Source organism: Pipistrellus hanaki (genome assembly GCF_964339955.1).
Source record: "Pipistrellus hanaki genome assembly, chromosome: 7".
NCBI lineage: Eukaryota > Metazoa > Chordata > Mammalia > Chiroptera > Vespertilionidae > Pipistrellus > Pipistrellus hanaki.
In genome coordinates this window covers 66,644,116-66,664,368 of record NC_140509.1, presented here as the reverse complement: position 1 = coordinate 66,664,368, position 20,253 = coordinate 66,644,116, and the positions used below count along the sequence as shown (strand labels likewise).

The following is a 20,253-nucleotide window of genomic DNA, read 5'->3' as shown; positions in this document are numbered from 1 at the left end:
TTAAAAGTTAATTTTCAGAGAGTTTTTTTTTTCTTTTCTGAGTGTATTTGAATATATGCTTACGCACACACATAATTTGAACTGTTGCTTCAGACTTCATTATTTCCTAAAGAAGGAACAGTATCACATAAGAAAAAGCAGAGTCCTTGAAACAGCCATGTAACCAGAGCCTCTAACAACAAAAACCAAGCGTCCCCTGGGGAGCACGAGTTTCCCATAATGCTTTCCAGTGTTATTCCTGGAAAGTTGGCATAGTGGTGGGTCATTCGCAAACATTTTCTTGAGTGCCCACCTGTGGGAGGCAGGGTGCTCCCTGCTAGGGGCTCAGCACGGGCGCTGGAGGTTAGCTCCAGAGCCAAATCTCTCTCACCCAGGCGAGCTCCCAGCACCTACAAATGCTGCCAATCCCAGATGTAACTTATTTTTCTGCTGCGGTGGCAATCACGGTCTCCATCTGGGCTGGAAGAGTTGGGCTCGGCACAAAGGTGGAAACATGGAGGACAAAAAAGAACCACCAGAGAGATGGATTTAAACGTTAGGAGTTTGGGATGCGGCCGCGGGGGGGCCCAGAGGAGGGAGGGGCAGGGTGTGTGTGGCTGGATTAGAGAAAAGAACGGAAGGAGAGGCAGAGCGCATCTCGAGCTCTCTCCCTGGCACCCAAACCCTGGCCCTGTCCAAGGAGCGCGAAAACTAAACTGGCTCTTAACCGAGACCTCGTCTGAGCGAATGATGGGATCCCGGCATTACTTTCCAGGGACGGAAGTTCAGATAAAAGAGTCACCAAAGTCTGGCGCTTCAGAACATGAGAGTGTTCCTTTTTCTCTTAGCCGAGTGGGAAGCTGACAGTTCACGAGTCCTGCGGGACACGGAGGTGCCCTGGCTCGGGAGGCAGGAGATGGCGGTGGTCCTGCTCACCGCGGCCCGCAGGCTGCAGAGGGTTCCCGGGACCCACAGAAAGCCCACACCCGGGCTCAGCTCGGTCAGGGTCCCGGCTCCAGCCCGCCACGCCCTCTCTTCCCACCTCCGCCCCCCCCCCCCCCACTCCCCGGCGCGGCCAGTGGCTCGCAGCCCACCCCCGGGGCATCGGCGCCCAGGCGCTCCTCCGGAACCCACACCGGCTCCTCGCTCCAGAGACTCAGTTTCTGCTCCTTCGCTAACATCACGTCTTTGCTCCACTTGGAACACGTGCCCCCGCCCCCTCTCCACAGCCACGGAGGCCACTGCGACCCCGGAAGCTCCTCGGAGCCGCGCGTAACCCCAGATCCCCCCCACCCCCCGGGGAGGCGCGCGCTCAGGGTGCGGGGTGCGGGGTGCGGGGTGCGGGGGACCGGACTTTCCCATCCGCGTCCCGGGCCTCGGTTTCCTCCAATGTCGGAGCATCAGGGCCGGAATCTAGAGCATCGGGGAACTCCCCGCCCGCTGGCACAGACCCCCCTGGTCGGCAGCGGGACCAGATCCCGAGGCTGCGCCCGCAGGGACCGTGGGGGGAAAGCCATGCAGCCCGGGGGCGGGGGGCAGGGAGGGGGAGCGAGGCTGGGGCGCTGTCACTTGTTGCCACTAATAACGGGTGTTGGACCCTGGGGCGCTGTGGTTCCTAAGATCTTTAGCTGTGCCAGGATCAGGGGAGACGGGGCAAACCGGCACAGCTGCCCCTGCGGGGGGGAGACGGGACAGCACCCCGAGAGCCCGCAGGCGGGGGCGCCGGGTGCCCGAGGGGCGCGGGCCCCGTCCGCTGGCCGCAGCAGCTGCCCGGGTTCCCAGCCTCCGGGTCCTCCCTGACGGTGACCCGCGCGGGACACAGCCCATCGCAGCAGCTCGTCACCTCCCTCCGAACCGCGGTCGCTAGGATTCCCGCCACTCCTCTCAGACCGGCCCCCCCACCCCGCCACTTTTCGGAGTGAGTCCTCCGCCCCCGTCACTGCCGAGCGCGGGGCAGTCGCACGCGGAGCCGCCGAGCCGCGAGGACGCCTGGCGGGAGCTGCCCTCCGCGGCCGAGCCGGCGCCCCCTGCCGCGGGCCCCCTGCCCTCCGCCCGCGGCGCGGGGCTGGTCCCCGCCGCCCTCCTCCCGGCTCCTCCCGGCTCCTCTCCGCCCCGCTCCTCCCGCAGGGCCTCCCCGCCGGGCGCCGCGGAGGAGCCGGCGGGCGCGATGCGGCGGCTGTGCCGGGGCCGCCTGCTGGGCATCTCGGTGGCCATCGCGCACGGGGTCTTCTCGGGCTCCCTCAACATCCTCCTCAAGTTCCTGCTGAGCCGCTACCAGTTCTCCTTCCTGACCCTGGTGCAGTGCCTGACCAGCTCCGCCGCGGCGCTGAGCCTGGAGCTGCTGCGGCGCCTCGGGCTCATCGCGGTGCCCCCGTTCGGCCTGAGCCTGGCGCGCTCCTTCGCGGCCGTCACCGTGCTCTCCACGCTGCAGTCCAGCCTCACGCTCTGGTCGCTGCGCGGCCTCAGCCTGCCCATGTACGTGGTCTTCAAGCGCTGCCTGCCCCTGGTCACCATGCTCATCGGCGTGCTGGTGCTCAAGAACGGCGCGCCCTCGCCCGGGGTGCTGGCCGCCGTGCTCATCACCACCTGCGGCGCCGCCCTGGCAGGTGAGCGGACGCCGCCGACCCCATCCCACCGCACCCCACCCACCCAGAGACCCCCACCCCACCCCAGAGACCCCCACCCCACCCCAGAGACCGCAGGGATGGCCAGCGCAGCGTCCTCACTTCCCGATGGGGCGACCGAGACCCACAGGCGCAGAGTTGGACTGTGTCGCTCGGCTGCAAAGCGCGACTTCTGAGACCCAGAGGCGCCTTCCCCAGCGCTCCGGCCTCCCCGGTCACAGCTCCCACCCCCACCCACCCCCGTCCTGGCTTTCGACCCCAGCCCCTGCCTCGCCCCTTATCGACCTTCCCGCACCCTGGTCCGTCCCCCTTCGCCCCTTCCTTCCTCCGGGAGGGGTGGGAGAGCCGCCGAGCCGGGCGCTGGACGCCCAGACCGCGCCGGAAGGAAGGAGGGGGCCGACCACTTCCTCGGGTCACGCGGGCGGGCGTGGGGGTGGGGGCCGCCCGGGCTGGTTTGGGGGCTCCGGCGGCGCCGCGCGAGGGGCTGCGGGGAGCGCGGGGTGCCAGGGGCCGCGTGGAGACTGCGTGGGCTTGGCCGGCTGAACGGGCCGGGGTCGAGAGGGCCGTTCTTCGCCCCGCGCCCAGCCCGCCGGAGTCAGAGGCTACTCGTTGGGGATCCTTTTTCCCTCTGGCACCCCACGGAGGGACAAGGATCCCAAACCCCTGGCCACCTCTCAGAGCCATCGCCTGCCCGAGGGCACTGCGCTCTCCGGGGCCTCTGATGGGGACAGAGATAGGATGGGAACGTGGCAGGGAAGGCGCCCCCCTGGGGACGTGGCAGGGAAGGCGCCCCCCTCCTCCTGCCTGGCATGGGTCACTGGCCATTGTCTACCCACGGGCGGAGGTGGGGCAGGAACCCCGTCTGCTTCCCAACCCGACGCGTCTCCCCGGTGGAGAGCCACCCGCGCCAACCTGGTGTCTTGTCTCTCTGTCTCTGTCTCTCTCTCCCCTGGCTCTGCGGCCCTCTCCCTGCGCCCCAGGAGCCGGCGACCTGACGGGCGACCCCCTGGGCTACGTGACGGGCGCGCTGGCAGTGCTGGTGCACGCCGCCTACCTGGTGCTCATCCAGAAGGCGAGCGCCGACACCCGGCACGGGCCGCTCACGGCGCAGTACGCCATCGCCATCTCCGCCACCCCGCTGCTGGTGGTCCTGTCCTTCGCCAGCACCGACGCCATCCACGTGTGGGCCTTCCCCGGCTGGAAGGACCCCGCAATGGTCTGCATCTTCGCGGCCTGCGTCCTGATCGGCTGCGCCATGAACTTCACCACGCTGCACTGCACCTACATCAACTCGGCCGTGACCACCAGCTTCGTGGGCGTGGTGAAGAGCATCGCCACCATCACGGTGGGCATGGTGGCCTTCAGCGACGTGGCGCCCACCTCCCTCTTCATCGCCGGCGTCGTGGTGAACACCCTGGGCTCCGTCATCTACTGCGTGGCCAAATTCCTGGAGACCAGAAAGCGGAGCAGCTACGAGGACCTGGAGACGCAGCAGTCGCAGGGGGAGGAGGCGCAGCCAGGTGGAGACCAGCTGCCTTTTGTCATGGAGGAGCTGCCGCAGGAGGAGGAGGAGGAGGTAGCTGGCGGGGCAGAAGGTGGAAAGGTAGCAGGTGGCTCCGCTCAGCAAAGGGGGCGAGGGGTGAGGGGCAGCCCCGGAGGAGTCCCGCTGGCGCCTGGTGCCTGGCAGATTGCAGACAGCTCTGAAGAAGCCAGCAGGAGGTCACTGAGGGATGCTTACCTGGTAGTGTGGAGGCTAGTCAGGGGAACCAAGTATACGAAGAAGGATTATTTGGTGGAAAATGAGGAGTTGCCCAGTCCTTGAAAAGGAAACACATGTATGTAGATATATGTACATAGATTCTTATTTCATATCTTAGAGACAACGTATTTTGATGAGGGCCTGCCCAATTTTATTCTTTGAGGAGTGGGGGCAGGGAAGCAAAGAAAGAATCTGAATCAGACTGACAGCAACAAAATGAGCACTGGTGTGAATTATTTAGCGTCAGTTTACCTGAGGCATAACCAAGACAGAAGAATATGAAGGTGCTTAACAAAATAAGACAGCGGGCTCAGCTGCAGACTCTGGCACATTTTTTGACATTATGACCATAACCAAATATCTGCATGTACTCAGTCCCTCAACCACCCCCTTCAAAGACGGAGTGTAGACACGGTGGCAGCAGGTAATCGGCTCAAAGATTACATCCAAGGGCACATTTTTGATGATAGAACTACTGTTTTCTATGGCCAGCTGGGCAAAGAGTATATTATTGAAAAGATATATAAATACACTGAATTGATGTTTACTGTTTATAGTCATCTGAAATATCATGTTTACTCATTACTTGTTTTTTTTTTATTTAAATGAGAGTTCTACAATTCTATTATGCATTGGTAAGAAATGTCAAAGCTATTTTGAAAATGTGAGTTCTTAGCTTTAATCATCCAGTTTAATGTTGGCTTTGAGTAATTACTATAAAAATATTTTAAAAGTTGTTTTGGTTCACTGCTTCGTAATATTTATTATTGAATGCCATGACCTTTTTAAATACCAGTTTTACTGTGTCCAATATTCTCTCAAGCAAATGCAATGGCTGAAATAGAATTCAGCATTAAGAAGCCCAAACAGAAGTAAAACCTTTCTATTCAGCTAGTCCTTGCGGATCGCATTGCACATTCCAAACCTTGTTACAGAAAGAGCAACTGCTATATTCACTTGATATTTTTCTATCTTATATTTGTTGAAATAAAGTCTGAGTCTATCTGCTAAAAGACATATTGTTAGGAACTTGTTGGAGACACATTGATGTTCTGTGGTTGCTGTGTAGCTTGTGTGTGCCTTCAATGCGTGGTGTCCAGCATCTGGTATGTAGGGGCCACCCCATTGGGAACTTCCAAAATTAGCATGTGGATTTAGGTTAACACAACAAAAACACTCTTGTTTTCTAGCCAAGAAAACCATTATAAAGTAAAATAAAATACTGCCTCACGCTGCAGAATGCAAGCCATCCACAGCTGACTTTGGTTAAAGTGGTGTTTGAGACACAATAGCAGAGTCTTCTGGTCAGCCCCATCCGGGAGAGGGACTTTGACACTAAAAGCCAGTATGTACCTGAGACTCTCAGATGGTGGCATCCTATGTTTTTCTTTGTTTTCCAAAATCTAAACAAAACAAAAAGCAGAGGCAGGAATGGAGTTTTAGCTCCATCAGTTTGACTTGACAAGCAGGCAAGCAAGTGTAATTGTGGTAGTTCTACTATTCTATTCTACACCGGTGATTGGTCCTGGTTTACTAGTTTTCACGGGCAATTGTTCATTTCCATAGGCACCTCTAGAAGATAGTTCAGATGTAGGAGCCCTCATATGACTGCAGTTAGAAATGGTTGGCTAGGGTTATAATGACTTCTTTAAGAATAAGCATTTATGTTATTTAATGAAATTAATTAGAATTAGTGAAAAGCAGCAAAGTTGAATGAAATATATATATTTGTTAATACCACTGTCAGGTAAATGGATAGAATGATTATCTTTCACTGGAAAAAAAATCCCTTTTGATTAAAACTGGGGGTTTGTATTTATTGTGAAAAGATTAACTCCTTCCTGTCAACAGATGTGTCCAAGCACTGTATCAGTTAGAGTTTTCCAGAGAAACAGAGCCAAGAAGTCTGGGCCTCTTTAAGAACTCCTACTTAGTTTGTTACCCTGCATCTCCTTCAGCTGTAATCCACTCGGTTCTATTTTTTAAAAAATATATGTTTTACAGAGAGGAAGGGAGAGAGATAGAGAGCTAGAAACGTCGATGAGAGAGAAACATCAACCAGCTGCCTCTTGCACACCCCCTACTGAGGATGTGCCAGCAACCAATGTACATGCCCTTGACCGGAATCGAACCTGGGACCTTTCAGTCCGCAGACCTACGCTCTACCACTGAGCCAAACTGGTTTCGGCCACTCGGTTCTATTTTAACTCTGCCCTTTAACTGCTCTGTGCCCTTGAGAAAGTCACTTGCCCTCTTTGTGCAGCAGTAGCCTCATCTGGACAATGAGCCACAACTGCTCCTCCCAGGAGTGTGGAGTGATTTTGTGTGTGTGTGAGTGTGTGTGTGTGTGTGTGTGTGTGTAGCACTTGCCCTGAGGGCATTCTGCTTCCTAGTCAACACCTCTGCCCCACCACCCTTCTCTCCCACCCCTCTGTGTTTTCCAATGGTCTTAGGCGACCCTGCTAGTAGTTCTCAACCTGTGGGAAACACAGATATTTACATTACGATTCATAACAGTAGCAAAATTACTACTAGCAACGAAAATAATTTTATGGTCGGGGTCCCCACAACATGAGGAACCTGTATTAAAGGGTCTAGGACCACTACCCTAGAGAGTAGTTCTTCTGATGGAGAACCCTCTCAGTAGCCTAGCTCAGTGGTCGGCAAACTGTGGCTTGCAAGCCACATGTGGCTTGTTGGCCCCTTGAATGTGGCTCTTCCACAAAATAACACGTGTGGGCGCACGCATATAGTGCAATGGAAACTTCGTGGCCCATGTGCAGAAGTCAGTTTTTGACTCTCAAAAGAAATTTCAATCATTGTACTGTAGATATTTGGCTCTGTTGATTGAGTTTGCCGACCACTGTCCTATATAATAAAAGGCTAATATGCAAATTGTTCCCTCCACTGGGAGTTCATCCAGGACCCGGGCTGGCTAGCCAACGGCTCGAGGCTCCTCCCCTCAGCCAGCCCGGTCCAAGTGTCATGGCCAGCAGGACCCTGCCTGTGCACAAATTTGTGCACTGGGCGTCTAGTATTTCATAATGATGACTCTTTTCCAGAGTGCCAAAGTTTCCTGGAAGTCAATCTGTGAAAATGTGGGCTTTCCTAGGAGTTTCTCACTCTCATGATAGTCCATATCTCTCCAGAAATTTATCAAATTTGCTATTTAAGTATTTATACTTAAACTCTGGTGGCTTCTGCCCCAGGTAAGAAGGTCTTGCTGTAACTTTTTGGATGCACCTGTCTATCCAGATTTGGCAGAGGTGGTGGGGGGAGAGGGGAGGGAATGTTGCTCCTTTCTCTGGTGGGTCCTAGAAAAGTTGCCGATTTTCTGTTAATTTATATTTTTCTTCCTGTAAGAATGGGTGTAACAACTTCTCAGCTCTTTACATGGTGAAGCTGGAGCTAGAAGTCCTGATTGAACACTTTTGAAAAGCCAGCTAGATTTCTGTAAAGACAGAAGTTGTGAAGGGAAGCTAGACATTCCTAAGGAAATATCCAAAAGGAAATACAAGCACCCAAAGCTACTGGCCCTGCTTGTAACTCCTGCCCTCTCACATCTCAGGCTCAGGGGTGGGCACTCCTGCACTCAAGCATGGTGGCATATGCATATGCGTGTGGGCAACTTTTGAGTCCAGTGCATTGTGAGCAGGAGCCAATGCACTCTGAGATTGGTGTGCCATGGCAGTTGTCATTCATACGCTCCCTCCCCCGCATTCTCTGTCTTGGGGTGCTACATTTCTTCATAACAGAAATATCTTCTGAATTTTTTTTTTTTTTTTTTTTTTTTTTTTTTTTTTTTACCATGTTCCTACTACTTGCTATGATATCCATAGTGATGACTATTTACCTCTAGTGATGTTAACCTCTAGTGATGACTGCTGACCTGACTCACCTGTTGCCTCCATCTCTAGATATCATTTTAGGTCAGCCAAGCTGGACTTCATCACAGCATCTGCTGAAACTGTTCCCTCTCCCTGGCCACTCTCTGCCCCTGGGCCCCACCCCTTATGTACATAACAAGTATGCACACATTCCTCTCTGTATCTGCGTTGTCCTACTCCCGATATAAAATGGCAAGGTTCAGAAAAGAGCCTGTGAACAGAATAGAGTAGAACATAGAATAGCAGGATGCACAACTAGTAAAATGGAGTTCCAGACCCCTATGGGGAACTATCCCCTCCCCATTTCTGAGTTCATGTGTTCAGATGGTGTCGACTGCATCCTTCCACCCTCAGTGTTTGACTCCTGCCAATCCAATCAAAGGGTTTTCTCCAGTTGGAAACTCAGTTAGTTCAGGCATAGTCATGGGACCATAGCCAATGAGGTGCCCCCACCCCCCTCAGACTAGACCCCTTTCCTGAAGTCACCCTTACTGTAGATTTAAGCCCCCCAGTTCCTTATTTTTTCATTATTTTACTCAAAAAGTAACTGGAGGTGTAACCATATTGTTCTTTAAACAAAAGAGCAGTTGTCTTCACCAGTTCCTAGATAGGATGTTTGTATTCCCCCAATATTATTATGTTGAAATCCTAGCCCTCCAATGTGATGGTATTTGATGATGGTGCCTTTGGGAGGTAATAGGTTATTGGGGGGGGGGAGGGGCTGTTAGTTCCCTTTATATGATGAGACTTGTGGGCTTGCCTCTTCCCTCTGCTCTCTGCCACATGAGGATACAAAAAGAAGATGATCCTCTAAAAACCAGGAAGCTGGCCCTCACCAGGCCCGGGATCTGCTAGCACCTTGACCTTGCATTTCCTGATCCAGGTTTGTGAGAAATAAATGTCTGTTATATGTAAGCCACACAGTCTGTGGTATTTTGTTATAGCAACCCAAAGTGAGTAAGAGGGTTTTCAAGTACATATACAATACATGGTGGGCACTGCCATTTCCCCCAGGCATACCTTCTCCCTTCCTCCTTTTAGCACTAGAGTGCATGTTCTGCAGCCGGCACCTGGCTTCTGACCTCAGGCTACACTCCCAAGTCTCCTTGTATAGGTGGCTGCAGCCAATGGAAGGCGAATGGAACAGATGTGGACAAGGCTCATATATCACTTGGTTAAAAAAAAAACTTGCTTGTCGATAAAAAAGTCTTGGAAATGGCAGTTATGATTGCATAATATTGTGAATATAATTAGTGCTATTGAATTGTACACTTAAAATGGATAAAATGGAAAATTTATGTTGTATAAATGTCTTTGTCTGCTCAGGCTGCCATAACTAAATTCTATGGAGGTGGCTTAAACAACAAACATTTATTTCTCATAGGCTGGAAGTCCAAGATCAGGGTGCAGCAAGATTGGGTTCAGATTAAGGCCCCACTTCCTGTCTTATGGACAGTACCTTCTCACTATGTCCTTACATGGCCAAGAGCGAGCTCTGGGCTTTTCCTTTTCTTATATTGGCCTCCACCACCATGACCTCATCCAAATCCAATCTCCTTCCAAAATCCCCACTTTCAGGCACTACTTGGTTAGGAATTAGGCCCAAACATACAAAATTCAGGGTGACACATTCAGTCCATACCAATATATTTTATGCCCATTTTTAAAACTGATAATATAATGTACCACAGTCCACTGAATTGTACACTTTAAAGGAATGAATTGTGTGGTATATAAATTATCTATATAATAAAAGCCTAAGTGACCATTATGGCAGAATGACCAGAATGACCAGTTGCTATGATGCGCCCTGACCACTAGGGGACAGATGTTCAATGCAGGAGCCAGAAGCCCAGCTCACGGCTGGCAAATGTAGCGGCGGTGGTGGGAGCCTCTCCACCTCTGTGGTAGTGCTAAGGAGCAGTGAGCCAAGTGGTAAAGAGCAAGAAGCAGGCTGGCAGTAAGGAGCGAGGGGTCCTGGACTGCAAGAGGGATGTCTGACTGCCGGCTTAGGCCCGATCCCATGGGGAGTGGGCCTAAGCCAGCAGGCAGACATTTCTCTGAAAAGTCCCAGATTGTGAGAGGGTATAGGCTAGCTGAGGGACCTCCCCACCAGTGCACAAAGTTTGTGCACTAGGCCTCTAGTATCTTAATAAAACTGTGTGTTAAAAGTAAAAGGAACCTGTTATCCTTTGCCTTCTCTCTTTCCAGTCTCAGGGCTCCACTGTGGATGTGGCACTGACCAGCTAGGATGAAACTTGAGAATGTCAGAGCACATACAGAAGAAATCTGGGACCCTGAAGAAACCGGGAAGTGAAACTTTCTACCGTTCCAGCTCCATCCCTACTTTCAGATTCTTGTGAGAGATTGAGCTTTTTGCGTTGAGGTGTACTTGGGGCTCTTTGTATTTTGGTAGCTTAGCTAGTATTCCGACCAAAACATTCACCTGAGAACGAGTGATTTTGAGGGCCTCTTCCTGCCCTCTTTCTTCTACTCTTTCCCTCCCTCATCCTGACCTATACCAAGCTAGTGATCAGAAATGCCCAAGGCTCTGTACTCCCTGGACAGCTACATAATTTCACTTTTAATTTACAGACCTGTTAAAAGCACAATACTCTATATAAGAGTAAGCTATGATTATTCAGGCTTTTCACTTATTTCATTAACAGTTGATTGAGTTTCAATGAATAATAATAATATTCTATAGAAGAACTCAAAAATTAGTTTGTGGTTTATGCTGAGAGTCAATTGAATATATAAACTTTATTAAAAAGAGCAAAATCAATAAATTCTCTAGCTGTCTTAATAATGTCTATTTGTCATTTGTTTCTTTTATTTCACTGCAGAAAATATTTTAGAACACAAAAATAAAAGGATAGCCCTAGCCAGTTTGGCTCAGTGGATAGAGTGTTGGCTTGAGGAGTGAAGGGTCCCGGCTTCTATTCTGGTCAAGGGCACGCAGGTTGCAGGCTCCTCCCCGGCCCAGTTTATGTGTTTCACACATAGATATTTCTCTCTGTTTTTCCCTCTCTCTTTCCACTCTCTCTAAAAATCAGTGAAAAAATATCATCGTGTGAGGATTAAAGGGAAAAAAAAAAAAGGATAGAACCATCATTTTTCGCAAATTCCTTCTTTATCATAAAAATGATTTGGTAGATCTTTGAAGCTTGCAAGAATGTAATAATAGAGTCGCCTCTATATATTTTGAAAATAATCCATGAAATAAACTTGATGGAACAGAAAGAATCATTACTTATTAGCAAAGGGCATGCCTTTGATATTGTCCCTCCACGTGATGTAATTCTGAATGTGTTTGATCCATTCCTGCCTCTAGATCAACCTTTTCTTTTGATGTGATGGAAGAGAGAACCTTTGATTCTAAACATTTCATGCCAAAACACCAGGTTGAAAAAATTTTAAACCCCGATTCATTTTGATGTTTTTGGACCTTGATGAAGAGTACCTAATTTAGAGATATCTGGACAGTGGCCTAAATTTCTTGCTTTATGTTTGGCTATTTGGCTTCATTCATATGTGGTGTGTGTGTGTGTGTGTGTGTGTGTGTGTTTCCTTGTATCAAGATCTTTCAATAAATGAGATGTGCTGTTGCTCTTGGGGCCAGCTTTCCATGCAATTATGATGAGTCTAGGGTGTTAATCTATTGTGTGATTTAATAAAATGCCACCAGTTATAAATCTCTGCTGGAGAGAGCCCTTACCTTGGCTGAGTAGGAGTTACACAGGTCATGACTGGAATTCAAAATTCCTGGCTGTCCATGAAATGCTTTCACACTGATTGCCCAATTCTCCAGAGGGCTACCGTTCTTTCTCATCAATAATTTCTGTGCCCAGTTACCCTTAAAGCACCCCATAATAAGCAACCCAGTTCAAATTGTTAGGTCCCCATTTTTAAGAAATGATGTTCAATTTTCAAATGAATTGGGTAGGCAAATAGGGAAGAGGTTTACGTCCGCAATTCACCTAGTGGCTGTCTTCCAGAATCTGCAATATATTTTATAAATGTTATTACCGTCTTGGTAAGCAGCCATTTCTGTAGGCACTTACTGTCATTGCAATAGTATAAAAGGAAATTAACTTTGCCTAGTATTACTTAAGCCTTCCAGAGCACTGCTGTAATCATAGGATGGTACTACCTTTTGTATTTGATGAATGACTTTGTAAGCAAATATCATCCCCTCTAATTCCATAACCATATGGAGAGATGATTGCAGAAAGGGAGATAGTAGCCTGGACAGTTCACCACACTGAGGCAGGCATTCCATTGCCTTCTCTGCTTTCCTGCTTCCCTCGGCCCAGTGCTGTGCCTCGGACATTGTTTACCACTCAATCAGTACTTGCTGATTGGCAAAAGAAATCCAAGTCATGAAATCAAAGCACAACTTCGGTTTTCTCATTCAATTGAAAACTACATTGGGTTACAAGCTCCTTTTAAGATGGCCTGATAGGTTAGCCTGATTTCCCTATAGTGCCATTCTTGGAAAATAAAATGCTGTAAATTGAATCTGCTGGATAAGGGATCAGCTGTGCAGTCTCTGCAAAGGCAGGGAGGCAGGATGGCTTGGTGCAGGCTGTTAGGAAGTCTACTCAGTAAGGAGAGCTTGGCCAGGCACGCTTGGTGCCCCAAGGCTCTGTGCAGTCAAATTTTAGGAGACTTGCTGCAGCTCAGTCCAATAAAAATGTTCATAAAGAAAAGTTTTTCTTTTTTTTTTTTTGGCTAGGATGCTCATCTTGAAAAATAATATAGATCATTGTTAACAATTCAGACAGGGAAGGGAGAAAATAGGTCAGACAAAAAAATAAAGAGTGAAATTGTCCTGGCCTTTCTTTAATCTTTTGAACAGAATTTGAAAGAGCTCCTGGCAGGTGAACAAATTTGTTCTGTATTGTGGAGTTAATATCTGAGCCAGGATTTCTGTCATCCCTCCGGGTGTGGTAATCGATATAACTAATAATTAGGAAATGACTAGACTGAGCCCAGTGGAGGTCAGCAGTTTCCCTAATAGGGCTCCATAATAGCGGACATCCTGAGTTACCAGTCATGCAGAGCTTGGGGAAATGTGGGTCTTGACAGAATAGTTAGCAGCTACTAGGTTAGCACTGAGTTATCATAGAGGAGCTGATCAATATCCAAAGATAACACTAAGCAAAAGAGATAGCAAGGAAGTGAACCAAGTGAGTGAGGGAAGACAGAGCCATGAGCAGAAACCAGGGAGGTATCCCCCTTTTCCAATAAACAAAACAAAACAAAATTATATTTTTATGGAAAAACTGAGAAGAAGGTACAGAGATTTTTCTATATTCATTCTGCCCCCACACATGCATAGTTACTCTCACTCTCCCCCACCAGATGGTACATTTGTTACAACCTATATTGACATATCATTATCACCCAAAGGACATAGGTTACATTAGGTTTTACTTTTGGTGTTATACATTCTGAGTTTGAATAAATATCTAATAATATCTATCCATTATTATGGTATCATACAGATGATGTTCACTGCCCAAAAAGTCCTCTGTGCTCTTATTATTCATCCCTTTCCCTCTCATTCCCTACCTCCACCCATGGCAACTACTGATCTTCTTACTGTCTCCATAGTTTGTCTTTTCCAGAATGTCATATAGTTGGAATCATATAGCAGGTAATTTTTTAGATTGCCTTCTTTCACTTAATGATATACATGTAAGTTTCCAGGTCTTGACAACAAATTTCCTTTTTGTTTTGAATGGTATTCTTTACCTGGATGTACCACAATTTATCCATTCACCCACTGAAGGACATTTTGGTTGCTTTCAAGTTTTGGCAATTATGAATAAAGATGTTATAATAACCTGCCTGCAGGTTTTTGTACGGACCCAAGGTTTCAGCCTCTGTGGGTAAATACCAAGCAGTGTGATTGCTGGATTGTGTGGTAAGAGTATGTTTAGTTTGATAATGAACTGCTGAGTTGTCTATATTGCATTTAGACCAGCAATGTTCGAGAGTTCTGTTGCCACACATCCTTGCTAGCATTTGGTATTGTCAGTGTTCTAGATTTTGACCATTATAATAGGTATGTAGTGGTATCATATTGTTGTTTTAATTTGTATTTCCCTTTTGACATATGTGCGGAGCATCTTTTCATATGCTTATTTTCTATCTGTATATCTTCTTTGGTAAGGTGTCGATTAAGATATTTGGACCATTTTTAACTGGGTTGTCTGTTTTCTTATTGTTGAGAAAGAAATCCTTTTTAAGGACAACTGAAGAGTTTGCTGGTGTTGGGGGTGAATCAGTGACCCTGAAGAAGTCTAAGGTACATTGTAGGGGCACCATTGCTGTAGGGTATGCATCCGGTGCAAACACAATCTAAGTCAAAGTCCAGGGAACCTCTGATTAAAACACGATGATAAAAAGAAAACATGGCCCAAACCAGTTTGGCTCACTGGATAGAGCATCAGTCTGCAGACTGAAAGGTCCCAGGTTCGATTCTGGTCTAGGGCATGTACATTGATTGCAGGCACATCCCTGGTAGGGGGTGTGCAGGAGGCAGCTGGTCAATGTTTCTCTCTCATCGATGTTTCTAGCTATCTATCCCTCTCCTTTCCTCTCTGTGAAAAAAATCAATAAAACATATTAAAAAAAAAAAAGAAAATATGTAGTCAAGTGCAAGGGGAAAAGTGCACATGATTAGAGGAATTATATGAGACTCCCATAGAAGTTCTGGATCTAGGAGTATTCTTAAGTTTAATGTTCCAATAAGAAAAACTAAGGCAGTTTTTTCCCCTTTAGAAGACAGCTGACTAATTGCTGAAATAGAAACCAGATTTAATTAGCGAGTCCTCCAGTTGTGTTAGCAGGAAGATGAAGAGTTGTATAAAGAACTGCAAGCCAGGAATATGTGCTTGGCAGCAGGTCCCATTATTATGCAGGGTGGCCTCAGTTTTTCTTTTAAAAAATTGGGATGATCAAAGAGCTTCAGGAAAAAGGTTTTTTGTTTTATTTTAACAACGATGAGTATTTCTCGGATAATTTTTTAAAGCTTAATATGTGACAATGAAACTAACAGAAGAAACAAATGATTTGCTCTACAGAAGTATTTGAAATACAATTCATTTATTATAGGTAGAAAGTTACCATATGTGAGGAGCCTGTCCAATTTCCTCAGGCCTAGCCTAGAAGGGTCTACTTCAACACCTCTTAAAGTCCTGTGTTGTAGCTTTATTTATATTTGTTCATCTTTATGCTCCTCATAACTGATTTCTAGCACCTAGTAGGCATTTAGTAAGTGTTTGCTCAATGCATGAATCTGTTCTGGTGCACTTGAAATAGGTTTTGGCTTATTGAAACTATTTTTTTTAAGCTAAATTTAAAAAACTCACTTATCATGAAAATAAAAAAAAAATTCATAATAAAGGAATTCACTGGCCCTTTAATAGGAGGCCTTGAAAAAAGATGATGTATTGAAAATCCTTCCTGAATTTCCAGCTATAGTATTGTTGTCAAAATATTAAAATGGATATTCAGTTAACTCTCCTCTTTTTATTGTTGACCATTAATCCGTTACTTGCAAATGATGTTATCCTCAAACCCGGGCAAGTCATTGTTAGGTAAGCTGGACAGTTAGAGAAAAAAGCTGTGTTTTGTTTTCAGATCCAGAAAGAAGATCCTTCGGGAGACAAGCTAAGCTGGATAAGTAGGAAGAGTCCAGGCCTGGAAGGGCAGGAAAGACGGCTTTCTAAAAGTGGCCTATTCCGTGGGGCTATGCATTCAAATGCCTGTTCCAACATGTGGTCAGTTCCGGATGAACAATAAGAGCTGTAGTTTTCATTGGCTCAACTTTGAGGATTTTCCCCCAAAGCTGGAGGTATTCCATTTAAATCTCCAAATCTTTTAATTAAACATTCCGAAGCTGGCTAAAATTGCTTCTGATAGAGCACTTCTAATATACAACACAGAAGTGCAATATACCTACTAGATAATTACCTACTTGTGTTGAAAGTCATCTTAATTAGCAAAATAGATATATTCACATTTTGCATTTGAAATACTTAATAATACCACTATTCAAGTAGTATACAGACTATCTTCTCTGAGGTCAAAATCCTTACATTGTTCATGTACAATCATCCCCAGGAACCTTTTTCATTTCCTTCTATTCATGTCACTCTTATGGATGTACTTAAGAGGGGTGCTGCACTTTGCTGAGAGAATAATTTTCATTGTCAGATATGTAAAATGATGTTTTCCAGAGAATGTGCAAATTGATAAAGCCAATAATAAGAATATAATTTGAAACATTTTGTAGGGAAGCATTTGCGATGGTTTTGTTAGCTGCTTATGGGAAAAAAGTCTTACCTTTTCTAAGATGGATTATGATTCATCTTCACCTGAAGCTATTATTAGAATTATCAAAGAATAGGTATTTCTCTCTCTGAGTGATACTCAACCTTATCAAATGGCTGATTTGTTTATTATCTGCAACATTGGTTTAAATTTCAAAAGAGACTTTTTGAATTTATACAACTTTTATGACAAATCAAAATTAGGCAGTACCAAATGCCAGTGCCAAAAGCAAAAAAATAAAACAAACAAAACCAAAAAACAGACCTTTAATTTGCAAACTATAGATGTTTGCTCCAAGACAGAATAAAGTTAGTAACCACCAAATATGGGCTAAATTTTATTCTCTTGGTAATTCTCTAAGCCTGGTAGACTGGAAGTATATAATTTGGGAATGAAAACTATCTATCTCCATATAGCTAGATTGTAAATCAGATCTTGCAGTAAGTAGGAAAAAAACCACTAATTTCCCAAGAATGATATACAACGACTAGATTTATTAAAATAATTATTGGAAACGAGAGCAATGATTTCAGCAATTCCCAGCCATGCTGGAATGACTGGACACAAAGCATGAGTAAATACAAGCCAAATTAATGAGATATCTTTCACGTGGTACAAGAGGCATTATTATTCTTTGGTTCGTGTCACTGTGGAGTAACATATAGACCTTCTGGGATCAAAATCTTGCACATTTTAGTCAACTATTTTTCTTGCTCTTCATTAGATTTCACCATCAAAGTCCTTGTCACATAGAAGGTTCCCTCTGGGCCCCGCCCACTTCCCCTTGCAGAGGTAGAAACATAGTCCTCAAAAGAGGCAGTAGCTTTCCTGCTCACTCCTACATTGAGATGAGTCCACTTGAACTGTTTTATTTTTATTATTTTTTAAAAATATATATTTTATTGATTTTTTTACAGAGAGGAAGGGAGAGAGATAGAGAGCTAGAAACATCGATGAAAGAGAAACATCGACCAGCTGCCTCTTGCACACCCCCCACCGGGGATGTGCCCCCAACAAACGTACATGCCCCTGACCGGAATCGAACCTGGGACCTTTCAGTCCCCAGGCTGACGCTCTACCACTGAGCCAAACCGGTGAGATGAGTTCACTTGAACTGTTTTAGTTTATTGTTGTTTTTAAAATAGATTTTTTAATTGATTTCAGAGAGGAAGTGAGAGAGAGGGATAGAAGCATCATGATGATAGAGAATCATTGATTGGCTGCCTCCTGCACACCCCCCATTGGGGATCAAGCCTGCAACCTGTGCATTCCCCTAACTGGGAATTGGACTGAGACTTCCTGGTTCATAGGTTGATGCTCAACTTCTGAGCCAGACCGGCCAGGCACTTGAACCATTTTAAATCATGGCCTTTCAGATTAGAAATGACCTAGAATAAGATGAGACTCTGAAAGATGGCCCACGTCTGGAGAAGGTTGGAATCTGAATGTTGCTTTGTACAAAGCATCATTAACAATGCTTGCAAACTGGGAATTGAGGCTGAGAAGCAGGGATAGTCAATCATATGACAAACGCATAATACATGGAGGTTTTGGTGATCACCATTACTTTCAAATACAAAATTTCCCATTGCTACAGGAAGAATGTAGAAAGAGTTATGGGAAGGGAAGGAGGCTGACTCAGAGAATGTAAATAAGAAAATTGCAGGTTACAATCTGTCAATAGTTTAAAGAATTCATAAGTCTCCATTGATCAGACCTTCAAACCTCAGAGGGAAGGTAGGGAAGGGTGGAGGTAAGGGGGAGAGATCAACCAAAGAGCTTGTATGCATGCATATAAGCCTAACCAATGGACACAGACACCAGTGGGGTGAGGGCATGAGTGGGAAGTGGGGGGCACTAGGGGAATAAGGACACATATGTAATATCTAAACATCAATAAATAAAATAGCACAGAGCACTGATGTAATTAGAATAATTACATACAGAATAATAACTATGTTAGCTACTATTTTACATGATAGCATATACTAATAAGATTACCTTGGCAAGAGGTTAATAGTTTCTTAAAATTCAGCTTGTCCTTAATTTTCATGTATTTATTTTTGAAAGGTAAATTCTGACATTAAAACATTGTATTTTATAACTAAATGTATAGTATATTTTTTAAAATGTTTAGTTGAAACTTATAGCTGTTTGGCCTTGCTCTAGTCTCACATTTATCACGATCACTGAAAATTTAAGATAAGTAATTAAGAGCTGGAAAAAAAATTCACAAGTCTCCCTTAAATTGAATTTCAAACATCTCTCTCTCATGATCTGTTAATGAGGACAGTTTGACATTCTCTCAGGTGAAATACTTCAAGTAGGAACCATGTGACAGTATAATCAATTTAAGCAGCTCTCTACTTCAAGTTTGTCAAAGTGTTTTTACAGTTAAAGCTATAATTAGCTAGCCCTTCTCAATTCACTGTGAGGTAGAGTTGAATTACCAAGTAAGCTTTATAACTGTGAAAACAAAGAGCAAATAATTTTCAAAAAGAGTCAACCATCTAGGTGCTGGTTACATGGATGTTAAAAATTCAGCAAGCTAAATACTTAAGGGGTGTACACATTGTGAATGTATATTATATATCAGTGAAAATTTAAAAACGCATATTAAGCAACCTGGAATAAAGAAGAAAGACCTCCTTTACCAAACTAGCCCTTCTGAAATTAGCTGGGAAGGGCAATTGCGTTTAGTGTAATGGGCCTTCATCACGCTGAGCCAGCAGTTAAGGTGCTAAAACTACGATTCCTCCTATACTTAAAATAGAGTTTGAAAATAATAGAATTGTGTGCTCAGGTGTGTTGATGGGAATTAAGGTGGCAAGGAATAAATAGATAGATTTTCACATGGTTTGCTTACCAATGGTTTGCTCCTTAATTGGAACACTTGGGTTTGCACTGCGAAGTGCACCAGAGAGAATAAGCAAGTCCAAAGCTTTCTTTTTACCGGAAACACTACAGGCTTCTGGAGGTGAAACTACTGGAGAGTGGCTGACCCTCTTCTCAGTCCCAGCCTCCAGGCGTTACAGTCAATAGATCTGGAACCAAATTCTAGCTCTTTTGTTTACATGCTGTCAATCTTTCTGACTCAGTTTCCTCAGGAGTTCCAAGGGAGACAACATAATAATGTCCATGTTGTAAAACTGCTGGGGTGATAAAAGAGAAAAAAATACATAAAGCTTCTGACATGTGGTAACTGTTTTATGAATTCCTGCACCGATCTTTTTTTATTTCAAACCTGAGAATTGTACCAGAGTTCTCACCAGGCAGGAAATTAAAGGAGATGGCACATTCTTAAAGCAAAGCTCAAGGCGCTCTCTCTCTCTCTCTCTCTCTCTCTCTCTCTCTCTCTCTCTCTCTCACACACACACACACACACACACAAACATACACATACACACACTCCTTTGACTTTCTATTTTCTGTCCTTCTACTTGCTTTCAATGTCAAGCCTCCTGAAACTTGAGTGTGTGCTGCTGTTTCTGCTTTCCCTTCTCCCATTTAGTCTTCAATCCTTGAGATCTGGGTTATACCCAGACCACTTCATTAAAATGCCTCAGTGAGATCTTTAAGGATGTCAAGGTTTCACAGCCCAAGTCCCTTCTTTAGCTAGACCATATACCTTTTCTGTGGCATTTGATCACTATGCCTC

At 45.8% G+C, this 20,253-nt stretch overlaps 1 protein-coding gene across 3 annotated transcripts; it reads left to right on the top strand.

The window, feature by feature from the left end:
• Positions 1-1,890: 1,890 nt before the first annotated feature.
• Positions 1,891-10,875, top strand: SLC35D3 (solute carrier family 35 member D3). 3 transcript variants are annotated; one of them, XM_084889344.1, is made up of 3 exons: positions 1,891-2,585; positions 3,584-4,179; positions 10,461-10,875. In XM_084889344.1, the coding sequence occupies exons 1-3, from the start codon at positions 2,147-2,149 to the stop codon at positions 10,497-10,499; spliced, it is 1,074 nt and encodes a 357-aa protein (XP_084745470.1). In that variant the 5' UTR covers positions 1,891-2,146; the 3' UTR covers positions 10,500-10,875. The 3 variants fall into 3 exon arrangements, with proteins under 3 accessions (XP_084745470.1, XP_084745469.1, XP_084745468.1); XM_084889343.1 differs by having other exon boundaries at positions 3,584-4,438; positions 10,461-10,550; XM_084889342.1 differs by lacking the exon at positions 10,461-10,875 and having other exon boundaries at positions 3,584-5,098.
• The last annotated feature ends 9,378 nt before the right edge of the window (positions 10,876-20,253 follow it).